General features: G+C 42.2%; 1 protein-coding gene across 6 annotated transcripts in view; it reads left to right on the top strand.

Moving 5' to 3' along the window:
• The window catches only part of fab1 (fab1 kinase), a 248,905-nt gene that overhangs the window by 60,142 nt on the left and 165,401 nt on the right, over positions 1-23,362 (top strand). For all 6 annotated transcript variants that reach the window (XM_068382042.1, XM_068382041.1, XM_068382038.1 and 3 more), the window contains 4 exons: positions 12,495-12,653; positions 12,869-13,058; positions 19,718-19,976; positions 20,808-21,047. In XM_068382042.1, the coding sequence (XP_068238143.1) occupies positions 12,495-12,653; positions 12,869-13,058; positions 19,718-19,976; positions 20,808-21,047 (848 nt within the window). The remainder of the gene's footprint in view (positions 1-12,494; positions 12,654-12,868; positions 13,059-19,717; positions 19,977-20,807; positions 21,048-23,362) is intronic.

The raw sequence follows: 23,362 nt of genomic DNA, 5'->3' as shown, positions 1-23,362 counted from the left end.
GGCAGCAACCTCTTGAGGTACGACAACCTCTACCATCCTTGAGGCAGCCACCTCAACTCTCGCAACAACCACCTCCACTTTCCTCGAGGCGAGAACCTCAACTCTCGAGGCAAGCACCTCAAGAACCTCAACTCGTGAGTCAAGAGCCTCTCTCTGCGCAGCCAACTCAACCCTTGAGGCAAGCGCAACTCTTGAGGCAGGAACCTCATGCTATGAGTCAGCCACCTCAACGCATGCATCTGCCACTTTCTCCTCAGCTTGAGCCTCTTCCCATTCAACTTGAACCGCAGTCTATGCAGCATGAGCCTCTCTCTGCGCAGCTACCCCCTCAACCCTTGAGGCAGACGCAACTCTTGAGGCAGGAACCTCACAGGATCAAACCATGAGGCAGGAGCCTCATGCTATGCGGCATCCTCCTCAACCCATGAGGCAGGAGCCTCATGCTATGCGACATCCTATGGGCTCTCGTGGTATGGTTGGTTTCGACCTGGCCTTTCATTAGAAGGGGCTAGTGTTCGATCCCAAGTATGAGGTAGAAATTTATTTCTATTTGAACACGATGTTGTGTTGATATTTATCCATATTGACTCATTAGAGGTAATTTGAATGAATTACTACCAATTGTGTCACGTGGTGGCCCGGGGAAATCTGGTAAAACTCTCTGGTAAAGAGACTGATGTCTCACCAGGTAAATCCTCGGACAGCTAGATTAGTGTCAGGTTCAGATTTCTTTTAAGCAGCATGAGCCTCATCCCATGCAGCATGAGCCTCATCCCATGCAGCATAAGCCACACGCCATGCAACATGCTCTGCTTACCTTACAGCATGCTCTACATACAGCATGCTCTGCATGCCTTGCCGCATGCTTCTCAGTCACACATCTTTGGTTGTTGCCAACTCACTAGACTGTCAAGCAGTTTCATAACGTTGCCTTCTGGTCTGCTGCTTTTGCACCAGTGAAACCCTCACTGAGAGAACTTGGCTTTTCTCGGATATGGTCCCTGTAGATGAGAAAGTGCTATTCTCCCTCCTTCTGATATTCCCTTGAGGACTCTGTCATTTGGAGAGGAGCCTTTAGCTGCGTAGCCTCCTATGGACTTTTATTTAAGCATAACATGCTTCCAGGGAAGGTAATGGTTCCACTTCAGTCGCTAACCCCGTCTGTTACCACACCTGCTCCCATAGACCTTGAGCTGTGTTGCAAGACATGCAGTCCAAGCTTAGTCCTTGTTAGAGGATTTTTTGTTTACGGAGTCAGTGTGTCACTGGGAAGACGTTCAACAACCAGCAGAAGTGACTTGTTGTGACGCAGTGCGGCAACCTCAGCAACCCGATAAGGAGTTGTCTGTACGACCCAGACAGTCTAGACAGCTTCGGGTTGTCACTGTACTTCCTCGCTTCCCCATGGTTGACAGTTCACAGACTGTGCAGCAGTACCATGATCTTGTGTCCGGCTCCGTCAGACGACTGGCTTTTAAGAGCTCCCACAAGTCGTCGCTGTCTGGAGATTCTCAGATGGACTATGGATCTGACCAAGGAACTGGGCCTCCTGGTCAATTTTGAGGAGTCCCAGCTCGTCCCATCCCAGACCATTGTCTACCTGGGTATGGATCTTCAGAGTCGAGCTTTTCGGGCTTTTCCGTCGGCCCCAAGGATCTTCCAAGCCCTAGAATGCATCCAGAGCATGCTGAGAAGGAACCGATGCTCAGTCAGGTAGTGGATGAGTCTAACAGGGACACTTTCATCGCTGGCCCTGTTCATCGTGTTAGGGAGACTCCACCTCCGCCCCCTTCAGTATCATCTAGCTGCTCACTGGATAAAGGACATGACGCTAGAGACGGTCTCAGTTCCTGTTTCCGAAGAGAGGAGGTCTACTCTCGCGTGGTGTAAGAACAGCTTTCTTCTCAAGGAAGTCTACCTTTGGCTGTTCAGAAACCCGACCGCCGTCTCCTCTCGGATGCATCAGACACGGGCTGGGGTGCGACTTTGGACGGACAGGAATGCTCGGGAACATGGAATCAGGAGCAAAGGACACTTCACATCAATTGCAAGGAGTTGTTGGCGGTTCATCTGGCCTTGATAAACTTCAAGTCCCTCCAGCTTAACAAGGTGGTGGAGGTGGACTCTGACAACACCACAGCCTTGGCTTACATCTCCAAGCAGGGAGGGACTCATTCGTGGAAGTTGTTCTAGATCGCAAGGGACCTCCTCATCTGGTCAAAAGATCGAAAGCTCACGCTGGTAACGAGGTTCATTCAGGGCGATATGAATGTCATGGCAGATCGCCTCAGCCGGAAGGGTCAGGTCATCCCCACAGAGTGGACCCTTCACAAGAATGTTTGCAGCAGACTTTGGGCCCTGTGGGGTCAGCCAACCATAGATCTGTTCGCTACCTCGATAACCTAGAGACTCCCGTTGTATTGTTCTCCGATTCCAGACCCAGCAGCAGTTCACGTGGATGCTTTTCTGCTGGATTGGTCCCATCTCGACCTGTATGCATTCCCGCCGTTCAAGATTGTCAACAGGGTACTTCAGAAGTTCTCCTCTCGCAAAGGGACACGGCTGACGTTGGTTGGCTCCGCTCTGGCCCGCGAGAGAATGGTTCATAGAGGTACTGCAATGGCTGGTCGACATTCCCAGGACTCTTCCTCTAGGAGTGAACCTTCTACGTCAACCTCACGTAAAGAAGGTACACCCAAACCTCCACGCTCTTCGTCTGACTGCCTTCAGACTTTCGAAAGACTCTCAAGAGCTAGGGGCTTTTCGAAGGAGGCAGCCAGAGCGATTGCCAGAGCAAGGAGAACATCCACTCTCAGAGTCTATCAGTCTCAAGGGGAAGTCTTCCGAAGCTGGTACAAGGCCAATGCAGTTTCCTCAACCAGTACCACTGTAACCCAGATTGCTGACTTCCTGTTACATCTAAGGAACGTAAGATCCCTTTCAGCTCCTACGATCAAGGGTTACAGAAGTATGTTGGCAGCGGTTTTCCGCCACAGAGGCTTGGATCTTTCCACCAACAAAGATCTACAGGACCTCCCTAGGTCTTTTGAGACCTCAAAGGAACGTCGGTTGTCCACTCCAGGCTGGAATCTAGACGTGGTCCTAAGGTTCCTTATGTCATCAAGATTTGAACCTCTCCAATCAGCCTCTTTTTAGGACCTCACATTAAAAACTCTTTTCCTCGTGTGCTTGACAACAGCTAAAAGAGTAAGTGAGATCCACGCCTTCAGCAGGATCATAGTTTTCACATCTGAAACGGCTACATGTTCCTTGCAGCTCGGTTTTTGCTAAACGAGCTTCCTTCACGTCCTTGGCCTAAGTCGTTCGAGATCCCAAGCCTGTCCAACTTGGTGGGGAATGAACTGGAGAGAGTACTTTGCCCAGTTAGAGCTCTTAGGTACTATCTAAAAAGGTCTTAACCTTTACGAGGACAATCAGAAGCCTTATGGTGTGCTATCAAGAAGCCTTCTTTTCCAAGGTCTAAGAACTCAGTTTCTTACTATTCAGGCTTCTGATTAGGGAAGCACATTCTCATCTGAAGGAAGAAGACCTTGCTTTGCTGAAGGTAAGGACACATGAAGTGAGAGCTGTGGCTACTTCAGTGGCCTTCAAACAGAACCGTTCTCTGCAGAGTGTTATGGATGCAACCTATTGGAGAAGCAAGTCAGTGTTCGCATCATTCTATCTCAAAGATGTCCAGTCTCTTTACGAGTACTGCTACACCCTGGGACCATTCGTAGCAACGAATGCAGTAGTAGGCGGGGGCTCAGCCACTACATTCCCATAATCCCATAACCTTTTAACCTTTCTCTTGAATACTTTTTATGGGTTGTACGGTCGGCTAAGAAGCCTTCCGCATCCTTGTTGATTTGGCGGGTGGTCAATTCTTTCTTGAGAAGCGCCGAGGTTAAAGGTTGTGATGAGGTCCTTTAGTATGGGTTGCAGCCCTTGATACTTCAGCACCTTAGAGTTGTTCAGCCTCCTAAGAGGAACGCTGCGCTCAGTAAGGAAGACGAACTTATTAAAGGCAGAGTAATGGTTCAAGTCGACTTCCTTACCAGGTACTTATAATTTCATTGTTATTTTGAATAACTGATAATATGAAATACGGGATACTTAGCTTCTTGATATACATGTACACTGGTTTTCACCCACCTCCCTGGGTGTGAATCAGCTACATGATTATCGGGTAAGATTAATATTGAAAAATGTTATTTTCATTAGTAAAATAAATTTTTGAATATACTTACCCGATAATCATGATTTAATTGACCCACCCTTCCTCCCCATAGAGAACCAGTGGACCGAGGAAAAATTGAGGTGGTGTCAACAAGAAGTACTGCAGTACCTGGCCACAGGTGGCGCTGGTGAGTACACCCCCCTCTTGTATAGCGATCGCTGGCGTATCCCTTCCGTAGAATTCTGTCGGGCAACGGAGTTGACAGCTACATGATTATCGGGTAAGTATATTCAAAAATTTATTTTACTAATGAAAATAACATATTATGAAATTGGATGTTTGTGGGTTATGTCTGAAAGCATGACAGAAATCTTAATGTATTAAACAGCACATAGCACAGTTGGTGGTCATATAGTAAAAACTGCATCGGAGTAGTGATTTTGCCTCTTGCATTAGTACTGTATTTTATTTTCTTCATACATGGGGTGATATGTCTTTATGGTGATGGAATTTCCTCTTCATTTATACATACTGTATATTTAGATCTTTTGGTTGTTAAGGTAAGTAGTGTTAAGATAAAAATTGCTAAAGTTAGTCATGTTTTGATGTAGAATTTGATTTCTTTTAAATTCTTAATTGTTTTGTAAAAAAAATTCTTGCATTAGGTATGGTATACTTTAGTGTAAAGCAAGAACTTTTTGTTTTGCTAAATGCTGTGATACATGTACTAGTTTCATGATGTAGAATGGTACCACACAAGTGCATGGGTCCATCCATGGGTTTCTTCCTGCACGGTAAATATTTTTATCTCATTAAGATTTTTTTATGTAATTTATATTACAAATTTTGTAGTAATTAAGCTGATTTATCTGTACGAAGTTTATTTACATATCACGGATTATTACTTGTGATTTTACTACTGCTAAAATTATTATTATTTACGTAGCACATTTGTGTTAATATTCAGTTTATAAAAAGCAGGAAATGTATTTAAGAAATTCTTACTTTTTATTGAAAATACATTGATTGGAGTTCTTGTTGAGAAAGTGTAAATTTTGAAAGACTGATTTAGCTATGTATAAGAAATTTTAATAAACACTGGTTTCAGAAACCTGTGGTAATATATGCATAAAAACAATTAGAATAGCGCCAACGTATCCCTGCGTGTCATAGGAGGCGACTAAAAGGGACGGGACGAGGGGGCTGGGAACCCCCTCTTCTGTATTATAATCCTATGAGACATCAAAGACATGGAGCGGGGGGGAGAGTGACTGCTCCCCGCACTCTAGTTTTGGGGTGTTTGAATGTGCGTGGATATAGCACGATAGAGAGTAAAAGATGTGAGATTGGAAGTATGTTTAGGAATAGAAGGATGGATATATTGGCTTTGTGTGAGACAAAGATAAAAGGGAAAGGTGAAGTGATGTTTCGTGAAATGTCTGGTAGAGTGTATGGGATTGAAAGGGGAAGAGCAAGAGAAGGTGTGGCTTTATTGCTGAGTGAATGGATGACAAGTAAAGTAGTGGAATGGAAGGAGATATCATCTAGGTTAATGTGGGTAAGTGTTAGGTCGGGTAGAGACTGTTGGGCTTTTGTCAGTGCGTATGGGCCAGGTTGTTAGAAAAGTGAAGAAGAGCGGAATGAATCTGGAATGAATTAACTAGGCGTGTAGAAGGACTTGGTAGAAGGAATTATGTAGTTGTCATGGGTGACTTGAATGCTAGAGTGGGCGCTGGAGAGGTAGAAGGTGTCATTGGGAAGTATGGCGTACCAGGTGAAAGTGAGAGTGGTGAGAGACTGGTAGATGTGTGTGTTGAGCAAGAGATGGTGATAAGTAATAGCTTTTTCAAAAAGAAAGATAAAAACAATTATACATGAGGAAGAGTGGTAGGAATGGCATTAATGGATTATGTGTTGATAACAAAATGAATGTTTGGAAGATTGAAAGACGTGCACGTGTTTAGGGTTATGGCTAATGGTGTGTCTGATAATTTTTTGGTGGAACGAAAATTAGTTGTAGCAAAAGAGTGGGGGAGTAGAGTAGGTGGATGTAAAGGGGAGCTAGTGAGGGTTGAAGAGCTAATAAACATACACATACATATACCAAGGCACTTCCCCCAGTTTGGGGGGTAGCTGACATCAAACAAAAGAAACAAAAAAAAGGGGACCTCTCCTCTCTACGTTCCTCCCAGCCTGACAAGGGACTCAACCGAGTTCAGCTGGTACTACTAGGATGCCACAGCCCACCCTCCCCCGTTATCCACCACAGATGAAGCTTCATAACGCTGAATCCCCTACTGCTGCTACCTCCGCGGTCATCTAAGGTACCGTAGGAAGCAGCAGGGCCTACTGGAACTGTGTCACAATCGCTCCCCATTCATTCTTATTACTAGCACACACTCTTGCCTCTCTCACATCTATCCTCCTATCACCCAGAGCTTTCTTCACTCCATCCATCCACCCAAACCTTGTCCTTCCTCTTATACTTCTCCTATCAACTCCTGCATTCATCACCTTCTTTAGCAGACAGCCATTTTCCATTCTCTCAACATGGCCAAACCACTTCAACACATTCATATCCACTCTGGCTGCAAACTCATTTCTTACACCCGTTCTCACTCTCACCACTCCGTTCCTAACCCTATCTACCTGAGATACACCAGCCATACTCCTTAAACACTTCATCTCAAACATTCAATTTCTGTCTCTCCGTCATTTTCATTCCCCACAACTCTGATCCATACATCACAGTTGGTACAATCACTTTCTCATACAGAACTCTCTTTACATTCATGCCCAACCCTCTATTTTTTTACTACTCCCTTAACTGCCCCCAACACTTTGCAACCTTCATTCACTCTCTGACGTACATCTGCTTCCACTCCACCATTTGCTGCAACAACAGACCCCAAGTACTTAAACTGATCCAACTCCTCAAGTAACTCTCCATTCAACATGACATTCAACCTCACACCACCTTCCCTTCTCATACATCTCATAACTTACTCTTACCCACATTAACTCTCAACTTCCTTCTCTCACACATCCTTCCAAATTCTGTCACTAATCGGCCAAGCTTCTCTTCCGCGTCTGCAACCAATACAGTATCATCCGCAAACAACAACTGATTTACCTCCCATTCATGATCATTCTCGTCTACCAGTTTCAATCCTCATCCAAGCACTCGAGCATTCACCTCTCTCACCACTCCATCAACATGCAAGTTAAACAACCATGGCAACATCACACATCCCTGTTTCAGCCCCAATCTCACTGGAAACCAATCGCTCACTTCATTTCCTATCCTAACACATGCTTTACTAACTTTGTAGAAACTTTTCACTGCTTGCAACAACCTTCCACCACTCCATATAACCTCATCACATTCCACATTGCTTCCCTATCAACTCTATCATATGCGTTCTCCAGATCCATAAACGCAACATACACCTCCTTACCTTTTGCTAAATATTTCTCGCATATCTGCCTAACTGTAAAATTCTGATTCATACATCCCCTACCTCTTCTAAACCCACCCTGTACTTCTAAGATTGCATTCTCTGTATTATCTTTAATCCTATTAATCAGTACTCTATCATACATTTTCCAACTACACTCAACAAACTAATACCTCTTGAATTACAACACTCATGCACATCTCCCTTACCCTTATATAGTGGTACAATACATGCACAGACCCAATCTACTGGTACCATTGACAACATAAAACACATTAAACAATCTCACCAACCATTCAAGTACAGTCACACCCCCTTCCTTCAACATCTCAGCTTTCATACCATCCATACCAGATGCTTTCCCTAATCTTGTTTCATCTAGTGCTCTCCTCACTTCCTCTCTTGTAATCTCTCTCTCATTCTCATCTTCCATCACCGGCACCTCAACACCTGGAACAGCAATTATATCTGCCTCCCAATTATCCTCAACATTCAGTAAACTTTCAAAATACTCCGCCCACCTTTTCCTTGCCTCTTCTTTTAACAATCTTCCATTTCCATCTTTCACTGTCTCTTCCATTCTTGAGCCAGCCTTCCTTACTCTCTTCCCTTCTTTCCAATACTACTTCTTATTTTCTTCATATGAATGACCCAATCCCTTAACCCCACCTCAGGTCAGCTGCCCTCTTTGCCTCACTTACCTTGCGCTTTACTTCCACATTTTTCTCTCTATATTTTTCATACTTTTCTACACTATTACTCTGCAGCCATTCTTCAAAAGCCCTCTTTTTCTCTTCCACTTTTACCTTCACTCCTTCATTCCGCCATTCACTGCCCTTCCTCATGCTGCCTCCAACAAACTTCTTGCCCCAAACATCACTTGCAATCCCAACAATATTTTCTTTTACTAACTTCCACTCCTCCTCTAAATTACCAGTTTCTCTTACTTTCACTTCGTCATATGCCATTTTAAACCTTGGCTAAGGTTTGTATAGTTAGGAAAAATACAAATTATCTATGAATTTGTCATATTTGGCCATTGAGAGTTCATTTAGAAGTACAGTATTACTGTACGGTACCTTAATATTATGTTTTTGTATCAAGCAAACACTGGGTAAAAGTGTTAACCTCTTGTCTGTATTTATTGAAGGTAAAAGATGATAATATAGACCCCCTGGAAAGGATTAACTATGCTATAACTCTCACCTTGCATCAGTATGTTGTCTTGGGATATTTTAAAGTCAAATTTATCCACACCATGAGATATTAGGTCTTCAAAGAAGCAATGTCATCATACATACATACATACATATACCAAGGCACTTCCCCCAATTTTGGGGGGTAGCCGACATCAACAATGAAACAAAACAAAAAAGGGGACGTCTACTCTCTACGTTCCTCCAGCCTAACAAGGGACTCAACCGAGTTCAGCTGGTACTGCTAGGGTGCCACAGCCCACCCTCCCACATTATCCACCATAGATGAAGCTTCATAATGCTGAATCCCCTACTGCTGCTACCTCCGCGGTCATCTAAGGCATCGGAGGCAGCAGCAGGGCCTACCGGAACTGCGTCACAATCGCTCGCCATTCATTCCTATTTCTAGCACGCTCTCACGCTCTCTTGCCTCTCTCACATCTATCCTCCTATCACCCAGAGCTTTCTTCACTCCATCCATCCTCCCAAACCTTGGCCTTCCTCTTGTACTTCTCCCATCAACTCTTGCATTCATCACCTTCTTTAGCAGACAGCCATTTTCCATTCTCTCAACATGGCCAAACCACCTCAACACATTCATATCCACTCTAGCTGCTAACTCATTTCTTACACCCGTTCTCACTCTCACCACTTCGTTCCTAACCCTATCTACTCGAGATACACCAGCCATACTCCTTAGACACTTCTTCTCAAACACATTCAATTTCTGTCTCTCCGTCACTTTCATTCCCCACAACTCCGATCCATACATCACAGTTGGTACAATCACTTTCTCATATAGAACTCTTTTACATTCATGCCCAACCATCTATTTTTTACTACTCCCTTAACTGCCCCCAACACTTATGCAATCTTCATTCACTCTCTGACGTACATCTGCTTCCACTCCACCATTTGCTGCAACAACAGACCCCAAGTACTTGAACTGATCCACCTCCTCAAGTAACTCTCCATTCAACATGACATTCAACCTTGCACCACCTTTCCGTCTCGTACATCTCATAACCTTACTCTTACCCACATTAACTCTCAACTTCCTTCTCTCATACACTCTTACAAATTTTGTCACCAATCGGCCAAGCTTCTCTTCTGTGTCTGCAACCAGTACAGTATCATCCGCAAATCATCCTGTTAGACATCGACAAATGTCATCATGACAAGCTATAATTCATATTTCCTGTATTTCTTTCCTTTATCGTGAATTTACAAAAAAAAAAAAAACTTTTACACTTGAGGCTAAATTACTCAAATTCCCTAGATCTGAAGAGCTATATTATTTACTACATACCTTTAAAAATTCTTTTCTTTGATGGGACTTCACTCCGGTTCTCTACGACCTAATGAAGATTTCATATGAGCCAGTGTAGTACTATAGTACTCCATTTATGATGATGATGATTATTATTATTATTATTATTGTTATTATGATTATTATTATTATTATTATTATTAACTAAGCTACAGTCCTAGTTGAAAAAGCAGGGTGCTGTAAGCCCAAGGGCTCCAATAGGGAAAATATAGTAGTCCAGTGAGGAAAGGAAATAAGGAAACATAGAATAGTGTACCAGAGTGTACCCTCAAGCAAGAGAACTCCCATGACGTGGAAGACCATGATACAGAGGGTACGGCACTACGCAAGGCTAGAGAGCAATAGTTTGATTTTGGAGTTCCTTCTCCTAGGAAAGCTGCTTACTGTAGCTGAAGAGTCTCTTCTATCTTTACCAAATGGAAATAGCCACTGAACAGTTAGTGCAATATATTATTCCAAACAACCTCTCTTTGAGCTTTTGTTTCCACCAAACTAAGCAGTAAATTTTGTTAGTTAGCAGTTCAGGTCACCCTTATCTTAAATAGGGAGTCAGGGGACTCTCTTGACCTATCTTCTTTGCAAAAATTTAAGTGCCTGGTAAGTCAGATGATTATTCATTCCTGCCTAGTTTTGCAAGCGGAGGTAAGTGTTGTACTTTTTATGTCCTGTTAAAGCACTTAACACTGAAGGAAGATGTAAATTTTGACCACCAGCTGAGATTAACGACATGTAAAACATTAACACCAGTGATATCTTATTCATTATTGAATAAAACTAATCTCCTCTTAGACAAGTCAACTAGAAAATATGATTTGGTTCAGTGTCATCTTACTTAGCGAAACCAACTAATGCTAAAGTCACACCGACCTCCCGGATTGTCCCAGACACTTTTCGGGGTGATCCTGGGAAAAAGTCCATAGGTACTCCTTGACAGTCCTTTGCAGTACAGGAAGGTCTGGGAATTCACCCCAAATGTTTTTGCATATCAAAAGCATCTTGGGTGACCCTGGATGTCCGGGACAGTCTGGGACATTTAAGTTATTCAAGGACAAATAGATAAATAGTAAACAATAAGAAATATAGAAATTTTAGACACAGCATTTTTTCCCAAATTTTGTTGGAAATTTTACATATAATTAGAAAAATATAAAAGAAATCCCAACAAATAGAAATGAAAATTACATTACAAAGAACAAAATAAAATGGAGGGTAGTACTATATATCTAGAAATTAAATCATGAATAAACGAGTAGTAGAAAATTGTAATAAAATATAAAAGGTATTATATCACAGTAACTGACAAATGGAGATTATGCCACTGACACAAACACGCATACACATACACATAATAAAAAAACTACCATAAATAGAAAACAGAATGCTATTCCTTTGATTCTTATGATATAATTGCGTATGTTTTGTATCATGTATTTTTTTTGCCTTCTAATACCTTGCATTATATACCTAGTAATAATTATGTTTTATTTGCTGACAGGTATTAATTTTTGTTAATCTCTCTCTCTCTCTCTCTCTCTCTCTCTCTCTCTCTCTCTCTCTCTCTCTCTCTCTCTCTCTCTCTCTCTCTCTCTCTCTCTCTCATATTTCCTGGTCCTGCCGGTTGGGGAATCCTTGTTAATCCGTAGTATTACCTGTTTCTGTATGACCTAAGCATAAAGGAATATGATTGCTCAGGAAAACAACTCAGGATCTAACTTATGATGTCTGAACCATAGTTTGTTTGAACTATAGTTTTTTATTTTATGTCAAATACAATTTGTCGATGGCACACATGGAATGCATACTTATTTTTAGATGTTGAACAACCCTCTCTTTCCACCTCACTGACGGTAAAGTCTTGCTATCAGGCCTTTTAGTGGCTTCTGCTAATGATAGTCAAATAGTTTTTTCTTACCTCGTACACTTGCAAACCTTTACCTCATGCTGATATCCCTTCGCCCATCCTTTTATTTAAGCACACGCTGCCTTACTGGAGAAACACTTGTATATTAATAAGGGACTCGTGCTGGTTATCTTTACTTTTGGAATCTCTGCCATCATCTAACGTCGTGGAATTTGCTTCCTTATATAAATGTGGATATGTAGTCATCATTTTGAATCAAATCATAAGCTTATCTCAGCAATGGTTTTTATGTACTTTACCATAAAAAACTTATGATAAATGGGAATAAATAAATAGATTTATTTTATGACAATATGTGTATTTTACATAAAAGTTTTTGTTGTCTTTAATGTAGCGTAATATTAGTATAATAGCAAGAAAGTTAGAATAATAGTTATTACTCTACAATACTGTATATCTTACCTTATAGGGCATGCATGACACAGTCAGTGAATGCTCTGAGACATCATCTGTCACGTCATCTTCATCGTTAGTCTCCAAAGTGTGTCCGACAGTGTCATCGGGACATGACCGCACACTACCTAATGTTCTCACAAGGATCCGTAACATTATTGATAACCGAGGATCTGTAAGTAGCTAGAAAAGACCTTTATAGTTTTAATACAGTCAATGAATAACATTCATTGTGCTTTTGGAAAGGTAAAAAAAGATATTACGTGTTGGTGAATATTGTATACTGTATTTGTTAAATTCTGCTATGGATATACTGTAGATGGATTAAATTATACTGAATTTTTTTAATTTAGTCGTATACTTTTTAAATTTGTCATCTCTCTGTCACAGACTCCTCAACAGTACAAAGACTCGGATTTCAAACAATACTGGTTACCTGACAGTACTAGTGTTCAGTGCTATGAATGCGAGGAAAAGTTCACAACTTTCCGCCGAAGGCATCACTGCAGGGTGTGTGGACAGATATTCTGTTCAAGATGCTGCAATAGCATGATACCTGGCAAAATTATTGGGTATACAGGTATGTTTTAGAATAGTAATGTACATATCAGGTTTTTTTCAATATTAAACTTAGCCGGTGATTATATAAGCTGCAACTCTGTTGCTCGACAGAAAACTCTACGTTCAAAATACGCCAGCGATCGCTATGCAGGTAGGGGGTGTACTTCAATAGCGCCATCTGTCGAGCAGGTACTCAGTACTCAATGTAAACACAGAACCAATTTTCTCTCTGTCGGGCTACCGGCAAGACCTACTAATTCGCTGTTACTAACTGGATTTGTTTTCACAACTATTTGGTGAAGTACACTATTCTAGTTTTGAGCTTTCGCTATGCAGGTGTTTTATCTTCATCTCAAAACTTGAACTCGTTTTGGATAGATTTAATTATGGTGACAAAGAGAGTATGGACTCTCTTTCACTTTTAAATGGCCGACCCTTCCCTTAGACGGAAGTGTGTTTAGGTTTTTAGTAATTTTGCTTAACACGTTATAGATCTATATATTTTATATCTCTCCGCCTTTATTAGGCCTCTTCGATTAACTTTCCATTTATTATAAACATATAAAAATAAATTTTTATGTTTTGTTTATATGCGACCTTTCCTGATAGTAGGCGGTCCTAACTTGGAACCGAAGTTAATCAACGTTGAGCCCGTTATATCATTTTTAGCCTTTAAAGAATTTAAAACTTTTAAAATTTAATGTTTTTTTTGAAAGAATTTCTTTGATAGTCTTCGTACTGTTTTCAAAGATGAACTAACGTTTAGTTTTTTAGACTACGCAGTTGTTGACGTTCAGGACGTTCAACATGCGCTCTATCGTTACGATAGAGAGAGAGTGTATCACGGTTTCACTTTGCAGTAAGAGTAAATCGATTCTGACGTTTTGTTCATTCTTTCCTAGCTTAAATGTTTTAAATTCTAAATTAAAGGAACTTTTTATATGGAAAACCTTTCAGTTTTTTCCTTTAGTCAAATAACATGTTTTTTTGACGATATATAATTGGGCTCTTCTCTTAGGTGCGAAATCAAGAGAGAAAGAGAGAGAGAGATAGAGACGGAGGGAGAGGAGGAGAGAAAACGTTCCGTTCAAGCGGGTAACGTTGTTCTCGTGTTTCTCTCGTCCCTAGTCTCTGTACGGGGAGGAAGGTAAAACGTTTCTAGGGTTTTATTCTTGTCCCCAGGCTATGTGCGGTGAGAAATTGTAAACGTAGTTTATTTGAACTAGTGTTTAGTCTCTTTCCCAGCCACTGAATTTTTTATCTTTATATATGTTTTCTGTTTTTTGCTAGTATTAATGAGCTGCATTATACGACTGATTTCGCAATTACTACCTTTTAATGAAGGGTAGAATTGCGTGTTTCAGGTAGAAATCGGTAAAAGTTTCGATTTCAGTGAAATAAGTGCAAAACAGAAAATCGATAAAGTGATATGCGCAAAGTGTTACAGTGTTGCATCCGAGGGTTCGTCTGTTCGTGCCTGTCGTTCACCTAGTCCGGGACCTCTTGCAAGCTCCCAAGCCCAGGGGAGAAGTAATGTCGAACGACTTATGGGTTCGAGAGGCCTTGATCAACGAACAGACGTTTTTCCCTCCGTGGTTTCGGGCGTATCTACCCAAGATCGCCCCACCCACACAAAGACGAGAGAGCCCATTTATTTCTCGTCTGCGGAAGAGGGTTCTCGTAAGAAACCATGGACCAAGGTCTCGCGGCTTATTAAGCGCAAGTCGGTCCCTTCCGCGCAAGTCCAACGGCCCAGTTGTAGCCACTGGGTCAGTTCGGACTCGCTGCAGTCTTCCGACGACTGCTCACCTCCTAAGAGAGGCAAAGCGGTACCGCATCAGGCAGTCACACCGTCTGTTGCCGCACCTGCTCCTGTAGACCCTAAGTGGTCTTTGCTGCAGACCATGCAGTCTCAGTTAACGTCATTGATGCGGGACTTTCATGCGGAGAAGGTTGACACTGCACCAACCTCTAGCCTACAACCAACCACGGTTGTGCGTCCTGTGGACGCTGAGGCGACCTTCTGCCGCACTCCAGCTGAGAGAGTCCCGCCACCCATGCGTTCCAGTGTACCCTGCCAGCCGCATGTTGACGTTCAGTAACGCACGGAACCTTCCGTTGACGTTCAGTAACGCACGGAACCTTCCGTTGACGTTCGCGAGGTTCAACAACAGTCTAAGTTGTTTTGTTTTGACGCGATGCGTCAACCTCCGCATTCTAGAGTTGTTTTGACTGCTCAGTCTAGACAGTCAAAGCAGTCTCGAGTGGACACTGTATGTCCTCACGCACCTGTTGTGGTTGACAGTTCAGTTGTTGACAGTTCACAGACTGTCAAGCAGTTACATGACGTTGCCTTCTGGTCTGCTACTAATGCACCAGTTAGAGACTCACTGAGGTAACCTAGCTTTTATCGGACAAGGTTCCTGTAGATGAGGGAGCCTTAAGCTGCTTAGCCTCCTATGGACTTTAATTAAATCATGATGATTTTTTTTTAGGATTTTCATCCGGATCTTGTAACTGCTGCTCCTCGTTCGCCTAAACGTCAGAACTTACACTAGGCCTAGCTACTTCGAAGCCGTTGTTTTTAAGTTAGTGCTCTCTCGCTCTCCTAGAGAGCGTTACGTTGGCTAGGCGACTGGTTTTTGCACCAGGAGGAGTTTTAGGGATACAGCCTTTGATTTCCCTTCTTTTAAACTGGCTTATAGAGCGAGAGTCTGATAGGACACGAGAGAAGTTCTCGGCTTGGGAGTTCATGCCTCTGCCCAGATAGACTTCTCAATTCTGGTAGACTCGCCCTGGCGCCTAGCCAGGAGACGCTCCAAGTTGTTTACAGGTCAATTTCTCAACTTTTGTCGAGCCTTTGAAGTTTTGCTGTACTATTATGTCACACATAACAAGGCTTTCAGGGATGGTAAATGGTTCCGCCTCAGTCGCTAACCCCGTCTGTTGCCACACCTGCTCCCGTAGACCCTAAATGGGCTTTGCTGCAAGACATGCAGTCCAAGCTTGCGTCCTTGATAGAGGACTTAAATGCAGAGAAGAACCTTCTGGCCAACAACCTTCCAACCGGTCGGTTGTGCGCCCTGTTGACGCTGAGGTAACCTACTCGCGTCTGCCAGTTGAGGTGGTTCCTCCTTCTGGCCAACAACCTTCCAACCGGTTGGTTGTGCGCCCTGTTGACGCTGAGGTAACCTACTCGCGTCAGCCAGTTGAGGTGGTTCCTCCTTCTGGCCAACAACCTTCCAACCGGTCGGTTGTGCGCCCTGTTGACGCTGAGGTAACCTACTCGCGTCTGCCAGTTGAGGTGGTTCCTCCACCGATGCGACCCAGTGTGGGTTGCCAGTCGCACGTTGACGTTAAGCGACGCTCGGAGGTGGTTGTTGATGTTCAGGACGTTCAACAACCAGCAGAGGTGACTTGTTGTGACGCAGTGCGTCAACCTCAGCAACCCGGTAGGGTGTTGACTGCACAACCCAGACAGTCTAGACAGTTTCGGGTTGACGCTGTACTTCCTCGCGCACCCATGGTTGTTGACAGTTCACAGACTGTGCAGCAGTTCCATGATATTGCGTCCGGCTCCGTCACGCATCCACCAGTGCGACCGGATTCAGCGAGTCAGACGTTGCACACTCCGTTGCCGTTTCCTCATCAGTTTCGGATGAGGAACCCTCTGATGAGGACGTTGCTGAACAAGACGATCAGCCCCCAGCCCTGCTATCCATCCAGAAGATGCTGAAGAAGGAACGCTGCCCAGTCAGGCTGTGGATGAGTCTGGTAGGGACACTGTCATCCGTGGATCAATTTGTGTCACTAGGAAGACTACACCTCCGTCCTCTTCTATACCATCTAGCTTTTCACTGGAAAAAGGACAAGACGCTAGAAGCGGTCTCGATCCCGGTTTCCGGAAAGATAAAGCCTTGTCTGACTTGATGAAAGGACTATATCAACCTTAGAGAGGGTCTTCCCCTGACTGTTCAGACTCCCAACCACGTTCTCTTCTCGGACGCATCGGACGTAGGCTGGGGTGCGACATTAGACGGTCGGGAATGCTCGGGATTATGGAACTCGAGTCAAAGGACAATGCATTTCAACTGCAAGGAGCTACTGGCAGTACGTCTGACCTGGAAAAGTTTCAGGTCTCTCCTTCAAGGCAAAGTGGTGGAGGTGAACTCGGACAACACCACGGCTTTGGCGTACATCTCCAAGCAAGGAGGGACCTACTCTCTGACATTGTACGAGATCGCAAGGGACCTCCTCACCTGGTCAAAAGGTCTAGACATATCACTAGTAACGAGGTTCATCCAAGGCAACTTGAATGTCATGGCAGATTGTCTCAGTCGGAAGGGACAAATAATTCCAACAGAATGGACCCTCCACAAGGATGTATGCAAGAGACTTTGGGCCACCTGGGGCCAGCCAACCATAGATCTCTTCGCAACCTCGATGACCAAGAGGCTCCCAATATTTTGCTCACCAATCCCGGACCCAGCAGCAGTTCATATAGATGCCTTTCTGCTAGATTGGTCACATCTAGATCTATATGCATTCCCTCCGTTCAAGATTGTCAACAAGGTACTGCAGAAGTTCGCCTCTCACGAAGGGACAAGGTTGACGCTAGTTGCTTCCCTCTGGCCCGCGAGAGAATGGTTCACCGAGGTACTTCGATGGCTAGTAGACGTTCCCAGAACACTTCCCCTAAGGGTGGACCTTCTACGTCAGCCACGCGTAAAGAAGGTACACCAAGGCCTCCACGCTCTTCGTCTGACTGCCTTCAGACTATCGAAAGACTCTCGAGAGCTAGAGGCTTTTCGAAGGAGGCAGCCAGAGCGATTGCTAGAGCAAGGAGAACATCCACCCTTAGAGTCTACCAATCGAAGTGGGAAATCTTCCGAAACTGGTGCAAGTCAGTATCCGTATCCTCGACCAGTACCTCTGTAACTCAAATAGCTGACTTCCTCTTATATCTGAGGAAAGAACGATCTCTTTCAGCTCCCACTATCAAGGGTTACAGAAGCATGTTGGCATCAGTCTTCCGTCACAGAGGCTTAGATCTTTCCAACAATAAAGATCTACAGGACCTCCTTAAGTCTTTTGAGACCACGAAGGAGCGTCGTTTGGTTACACCTGGTTGGAATTTAGACGTGGTACTAAGATTCCTTATGTCAGACAGGTTCGAACCGCTACAATCAGCCTCCCTGAAAGATCTCACCTTAAAGACTCTTTTCCTGGTATGCTTAGCCACAGCTAAAAGAGTCAGTGAGATTCATGCCTTCAGCAAGAACATCGGATTCTCATCCGAAACGGCTACATGTTCTACAACTTGGTTTTCTAGCCAAAAACGAGCTGCCTTCTCGGCCTTGGCCAATATCGTTCGATATTCCAAACTTATCGTATGGTTGGAAATGAACTAGATAGAGTCTTATGTCCTGTAAGAGCTCTTAAGTTCTATTTAAAACTAACTAAACCTTTACGAGGCCCGTCTGAAGCTTTATGGTGTTCAGTTAAGAAACCATCTTTGCCTATGTCAAAGAATGCTTTATCCTATTTTTCAGACTGTTAATACGAGAAGCTCATTCCCATCTGAATGAGGAAGACCAAGCTTTGCTGAAGGTAAGGACACACGAAGTTAGAGCTGTCGCAACTTCCGTGGCCTTTAAACAAAATAGATCTCTGCAAAGTATAATCGACGCAACCTATTGGAAAAGCAAGTCAGTATTCGCGTCTTTTTATCTTAAGAATGTCCAGTCTCTTTACGAGAACTGCTACACTCTGGGACCATTCGTAGCAACGAGTGCAGTAGTGGGTGAGGGCTCACCACTACAATTCCCTAATTCCATAACCTTTTTAATCTTTCTCTTGAAATGTTTTATTATTGTTTTTTGGGTTGTCCGGAAGGCTAAGAAGCCTTTCGCATCCTACTTGATTTGGCGGGTGGTCAAAGTCATTTCTTGAGAAGCGCCTAGATTAGAGGTTTTGATGAGGTCCTGTTGTATGGGTTGCAACCCTTGATACTTCAGATCCTAGGGGTCGCTCAGCATCCTAAGAGGATCGCGAGGCTCCGTAAGGAAGACGTACTTAAAAAGGCAGAGTAATTGTTCAAGTCGACTTCCTTACCAGGTATTTATTTATTTTATGTTTGTTATTTTGAATAACTGCTAAAATGAAATACAAAATACTTAGCTCATAATAATGTAAACAAGTAATGCTGGTCTCTACCCACCCCCCTGGGTGTGAATCAGCTTATATAATCACCGGCTAAGTTTAATATTGAAAAATGTTATTTTTATTAATAAAATAAATTTTTGAATATACTTACCCGGTGATTATATATTAAAGGACCCTCCCTTCCTCCCCAATAGAGACCCAGTGGACCGAGGAGAAAATTGGTTCTGTGTTTACATTGAGTACTGAGTACCTGCTCGACAGATGGCGCTGTTGAAGTACACCCCCTACCTGCATAGCGATCGCTGGCGTATTTTGAACGTAGAGTTTTCTGTCGAGCAACAGAGTTGCAGCTTATATAATCACCGGGTAAGTATATTCAAAAATTTATTTTATTAATAAAAATAACATTTTTCAAAGAATTTAAATATGTATAGGCATATGAATGATTTATATTGTTATTTTTTATGTTTTACATTACTGATACCACTCATATTGCTTTATTTCATCCCACAGGAGAGTTACGAGTATGTACATATTGTTGCAAGGTTGTTTTATCATATCTCCAATCAAGCAACTTGGCTGCTGATGTAATTGCAGACTTAAGAACTCTGCAGGAGGAGTTGCTGCCTCCCACCCCTAATCAGTCATGTGCTCAGACCCTGGATAGCAATTTACCCTCTGGATCAAACACCCCTTTGACAACTCCCAGAGGTACCCTTCGGCGTAGGCCTTCTCTCGGTTTCCAAGAAGAAAAATACATATCTAGACAGAGGTAATGAACTTTTGATATACTCTACAAGATTTTATCGCAAATTTTGCACTTTATTGTGTTTCATTCTGTGATTCTCTTATGGAATAGATTCTAAGTTTTATTTAAGTCATTGTTTTTCTTTTAAAACGGTTTACATTCTGGAAAATATAAGAGCCAAAACAACCCTTATGGTGTACATTTTTTAAGTTTATTTTAACAATATAAAATTCTTTACGTTTTATTGGTCGCTCCAGTCGTTACAAGAAATTGGTACGTATCTACACAGTATATTGAGATTAGAATGTCGTGAGGGTCGTGTTAAGGTAAGATGTACTAATTGATTTGTGATTGCAGATTAGTAACAATATCTTACTTGTAACATTTTTTCTATTCAATAACCTGATGGAATCAGAAAATTTAATATCTTATTCTTATTGTGCAATTACCTCATGCAATCATCACAATATTGCATATGGTTGTTTTGGGAGGGGACAATAGCAGCAAATAGTTGGTTTAAAAAAATATCTCTTAGATGTATACTGTCATTAAAGTGCAATTTTACTTAAGGCTTAGATAAATCAGTTAATAGGCATGACTTGTTATAGTATGAATTATGATGTAATTTAAAGGATTATTCAAATACAGTGAGATTAAAAATTATATCACCTGGTCATGTTGAACTGTACCATAAGTTCTGTTACATTTCTCCCTTTTTGTGATGTTTTGGTTAGTGGATCACATCATGAAATACATTTTTGGTTATACAGTACTGTATTGTAATGAAGATACCCACTGAAGTTGCATAACTTTATATTAGGTCATAGAATTGATTCCTTACCTTTTCCCGCACAGATTTACTAGTGGCGACTACAATGCATTTGGAGGCCAACGAGATGATGACCACATGTCAGCTGAGAGACAGCTCCTCCTAAGGGACTCCCAGCAGCTTCATTCTCTCTGGTCCCAAATGGCTGGGGGACCAGGTTGTCTTCCCTTAGGATCCCACCGTCATCGTCTCAAGTCATTCCACAACTGTTTCATTGGCAGGGATTTGGTACAGTGGCTTCTGGTCAATGATAAAGCCTCAAGCAGGTATGGAGAAAGACTAATTTACCAACTTTAGATCATCTGTTCTTTAATTGATAGAGAATTTAAATATGATAATTTTAGTGTCATTTGCACAAAGGAAATAGATAAACAAATGAGGCTCAGTCACATAAGAGAGGATTGGCAGCATTATATTTACTATTTGAGATGAAAAGAATATCTTAACCTATGAATAGTAGTATAAAAAATTGTTTCTTTTATTATCTAAAAGAGAATTTAAAATGTAGGATTCAGAAATGTTCCATGTGGTTATAGTAGATATGATAATGTTCATTCCATCAGTTCATCAGGCCAGTGTTCAAAAGAATATGGGTAGGATTAGAGAATAGAAAATGATTCAAGAAAATAAGTAAATATCCACATATTGGCTAGACTTCAACTTGGCTTCTCAAAGAGAACTACATTCTGTAAATGAAAAAAAAAAGAACAGTGCAGAATTGAAACATTAAGCAAAGCCATAAATTTTCCTAACGTAATTGAATACTTCCTTTAGCCATTCCATGCATTTCCCAACAAGCACAAAAGCTTGTAAAACACATATGGCCAGGAGGAATTTGAAATAAACTGGAAATAACCACTGGGTGTGGATATTCTGAGTACTCTGCCTGCTGCTTAGGGGGTTAAGTAATCTTGCAATGAAGTGGAATTGCATACTGTACTGTCATAATATACTGGGGGATAACAAGGAATAACAAACCTAAACTTATCAGACTTCATTAAGTACAGTACTTACTGTATAATGCTTTTTACTATACTGGATTGCCTTTCTCAACTTGATACAATATGGTAATGAATCTCTAAAACTATGAAAAATTTAAAGTGCAGTCTAGTAGAGTAGGATTATATTGAATTACTGTTAGCCATGGAATATTTTATTACTTATCAGTTATTCAATGTCAAACATAAGCATCTGATAAGGTGAGCACTCCTGGAACGTTTTGTTAACAACAAAACTTTCCTATTTCCTGTACCCCAATCTTGAAAACTGTCCAGATGTACTTATAAGCAAGAGTTTGACAGAAGAAAGAAAAAATTAGAATAGCGCCAACATATCCCTGCGTGTCATAAGAGGCGATTAAAAGGGACGGGACGAGGGGACTGAGAACCCCCTCTCGTGTATTATATACTCCTGTGAGACATTAAAGAGGTGGAGTTGGGGGGAGAGTGACTGCTCCCTGCACTCTAATTTTGGGGTGTCTGAATGCGCGTGGATGTAGTACGATAGAGAGTAAAAGATGTGAGATTGGAAGTATGTTTAGGAATAGAAGGATGGATACATTGGCTTTGTGTGAGACTTAGATAAAAGGGAAGGGTGAAGTGATGTTTGGTGAAATGTCTGGTAGAGTGTCTGGGATTGAAAGGGGTATAGCAAGAGAGAGTGTGGCTTTATTGTTGAGTGAATGGATGACAGGTAAAGTAGTGGAATGGAAGGAGATATTATCTAGGTTAATGCAGGTAAGGGTTAGGTTGGGTAGGGAATGTTGGGCTTTTGTCAGTGCATATGGGCCAGGTTGTGAGAAAAGTGAAGAAGAGCGGAATAGATCTGGAATGAATTAACTAGGTGTGTAGAAGGACTGGGTAGATGAAATTATGTAGTTGTCATGGGTGACTTAAATGCTAGAGTGGGCGCTGGAGGGGTAGAAGGTGTCATTGGGAAGTATGGCATACCACGTGAAAATGAGAGTGGTGAGAGACTGGTAGATATGTGTGTTGAGCAGGAGATGGTGATAAGTTCTAGCTTTTACAAAAAGAAAGATTTAAAATAAGTATACTGTACATGAGTAAGAGTGGCAAATGGATGAGTGGTAGAAAGGGCTTTAATGGATTTTGTGTTGATAACTACAAGAATGTTTGAAAGATTGAAAGACATGCACGTTTTTAGGGATATGGCTAATGGTATGTCCGATAATTTTTTGGTGGAAGGAAAATTAGTCGTAGCAAAAGAGTGGGGGAATAGAGTGGGGGGATGTAGAAGAGAGTGAGTGAGGGTTGAAGAATTAATAAAACCTGAGGTAAAAAGTGAATATCAAGAAAGGTTGAAAATGGCATATGACAGAGTGTAAGTGAGAGAAACTAGTTTTAGAGTATGAGTGGAAGTTAGTAAAAGAAAATTTTGTTGGGATTGCAAGTGATATGTGTGGCAAGAAGATTGATGGAGGCAGCATGAGGAAGGGCAGTGAATGGTGGAATGAAGGAGTGAAGGTAAAAGTGGAAGAGAAAAAGAGGGCATTTGAAGAATGGCTGCAGAGTAATAGTGAAGAGAAGTATGAGAGTTATAGAGAGAAAAACGTGGAAGTAAA

This window comes from Palaemon carinicauda, chromosome 10 (genome assembly GCF_036898095.1).
Source record: "Palaemon carinicauda isolate YSFRI2023 chromosome 10, ASM3689809v2, whole genome shotgun sequence".
Lineage (NCBI taxonomy): Eukaryota > Metazoa > Arthropoda > Malacostraca > Decapoda > Palaemonidae > Palaemon > Palaemon carinicauda.
The sequence above is the reverse complement of the archived record's forward strand: the minus strand, read 5'-3'. Positions and strand labels throughout refer to the sequence as shown.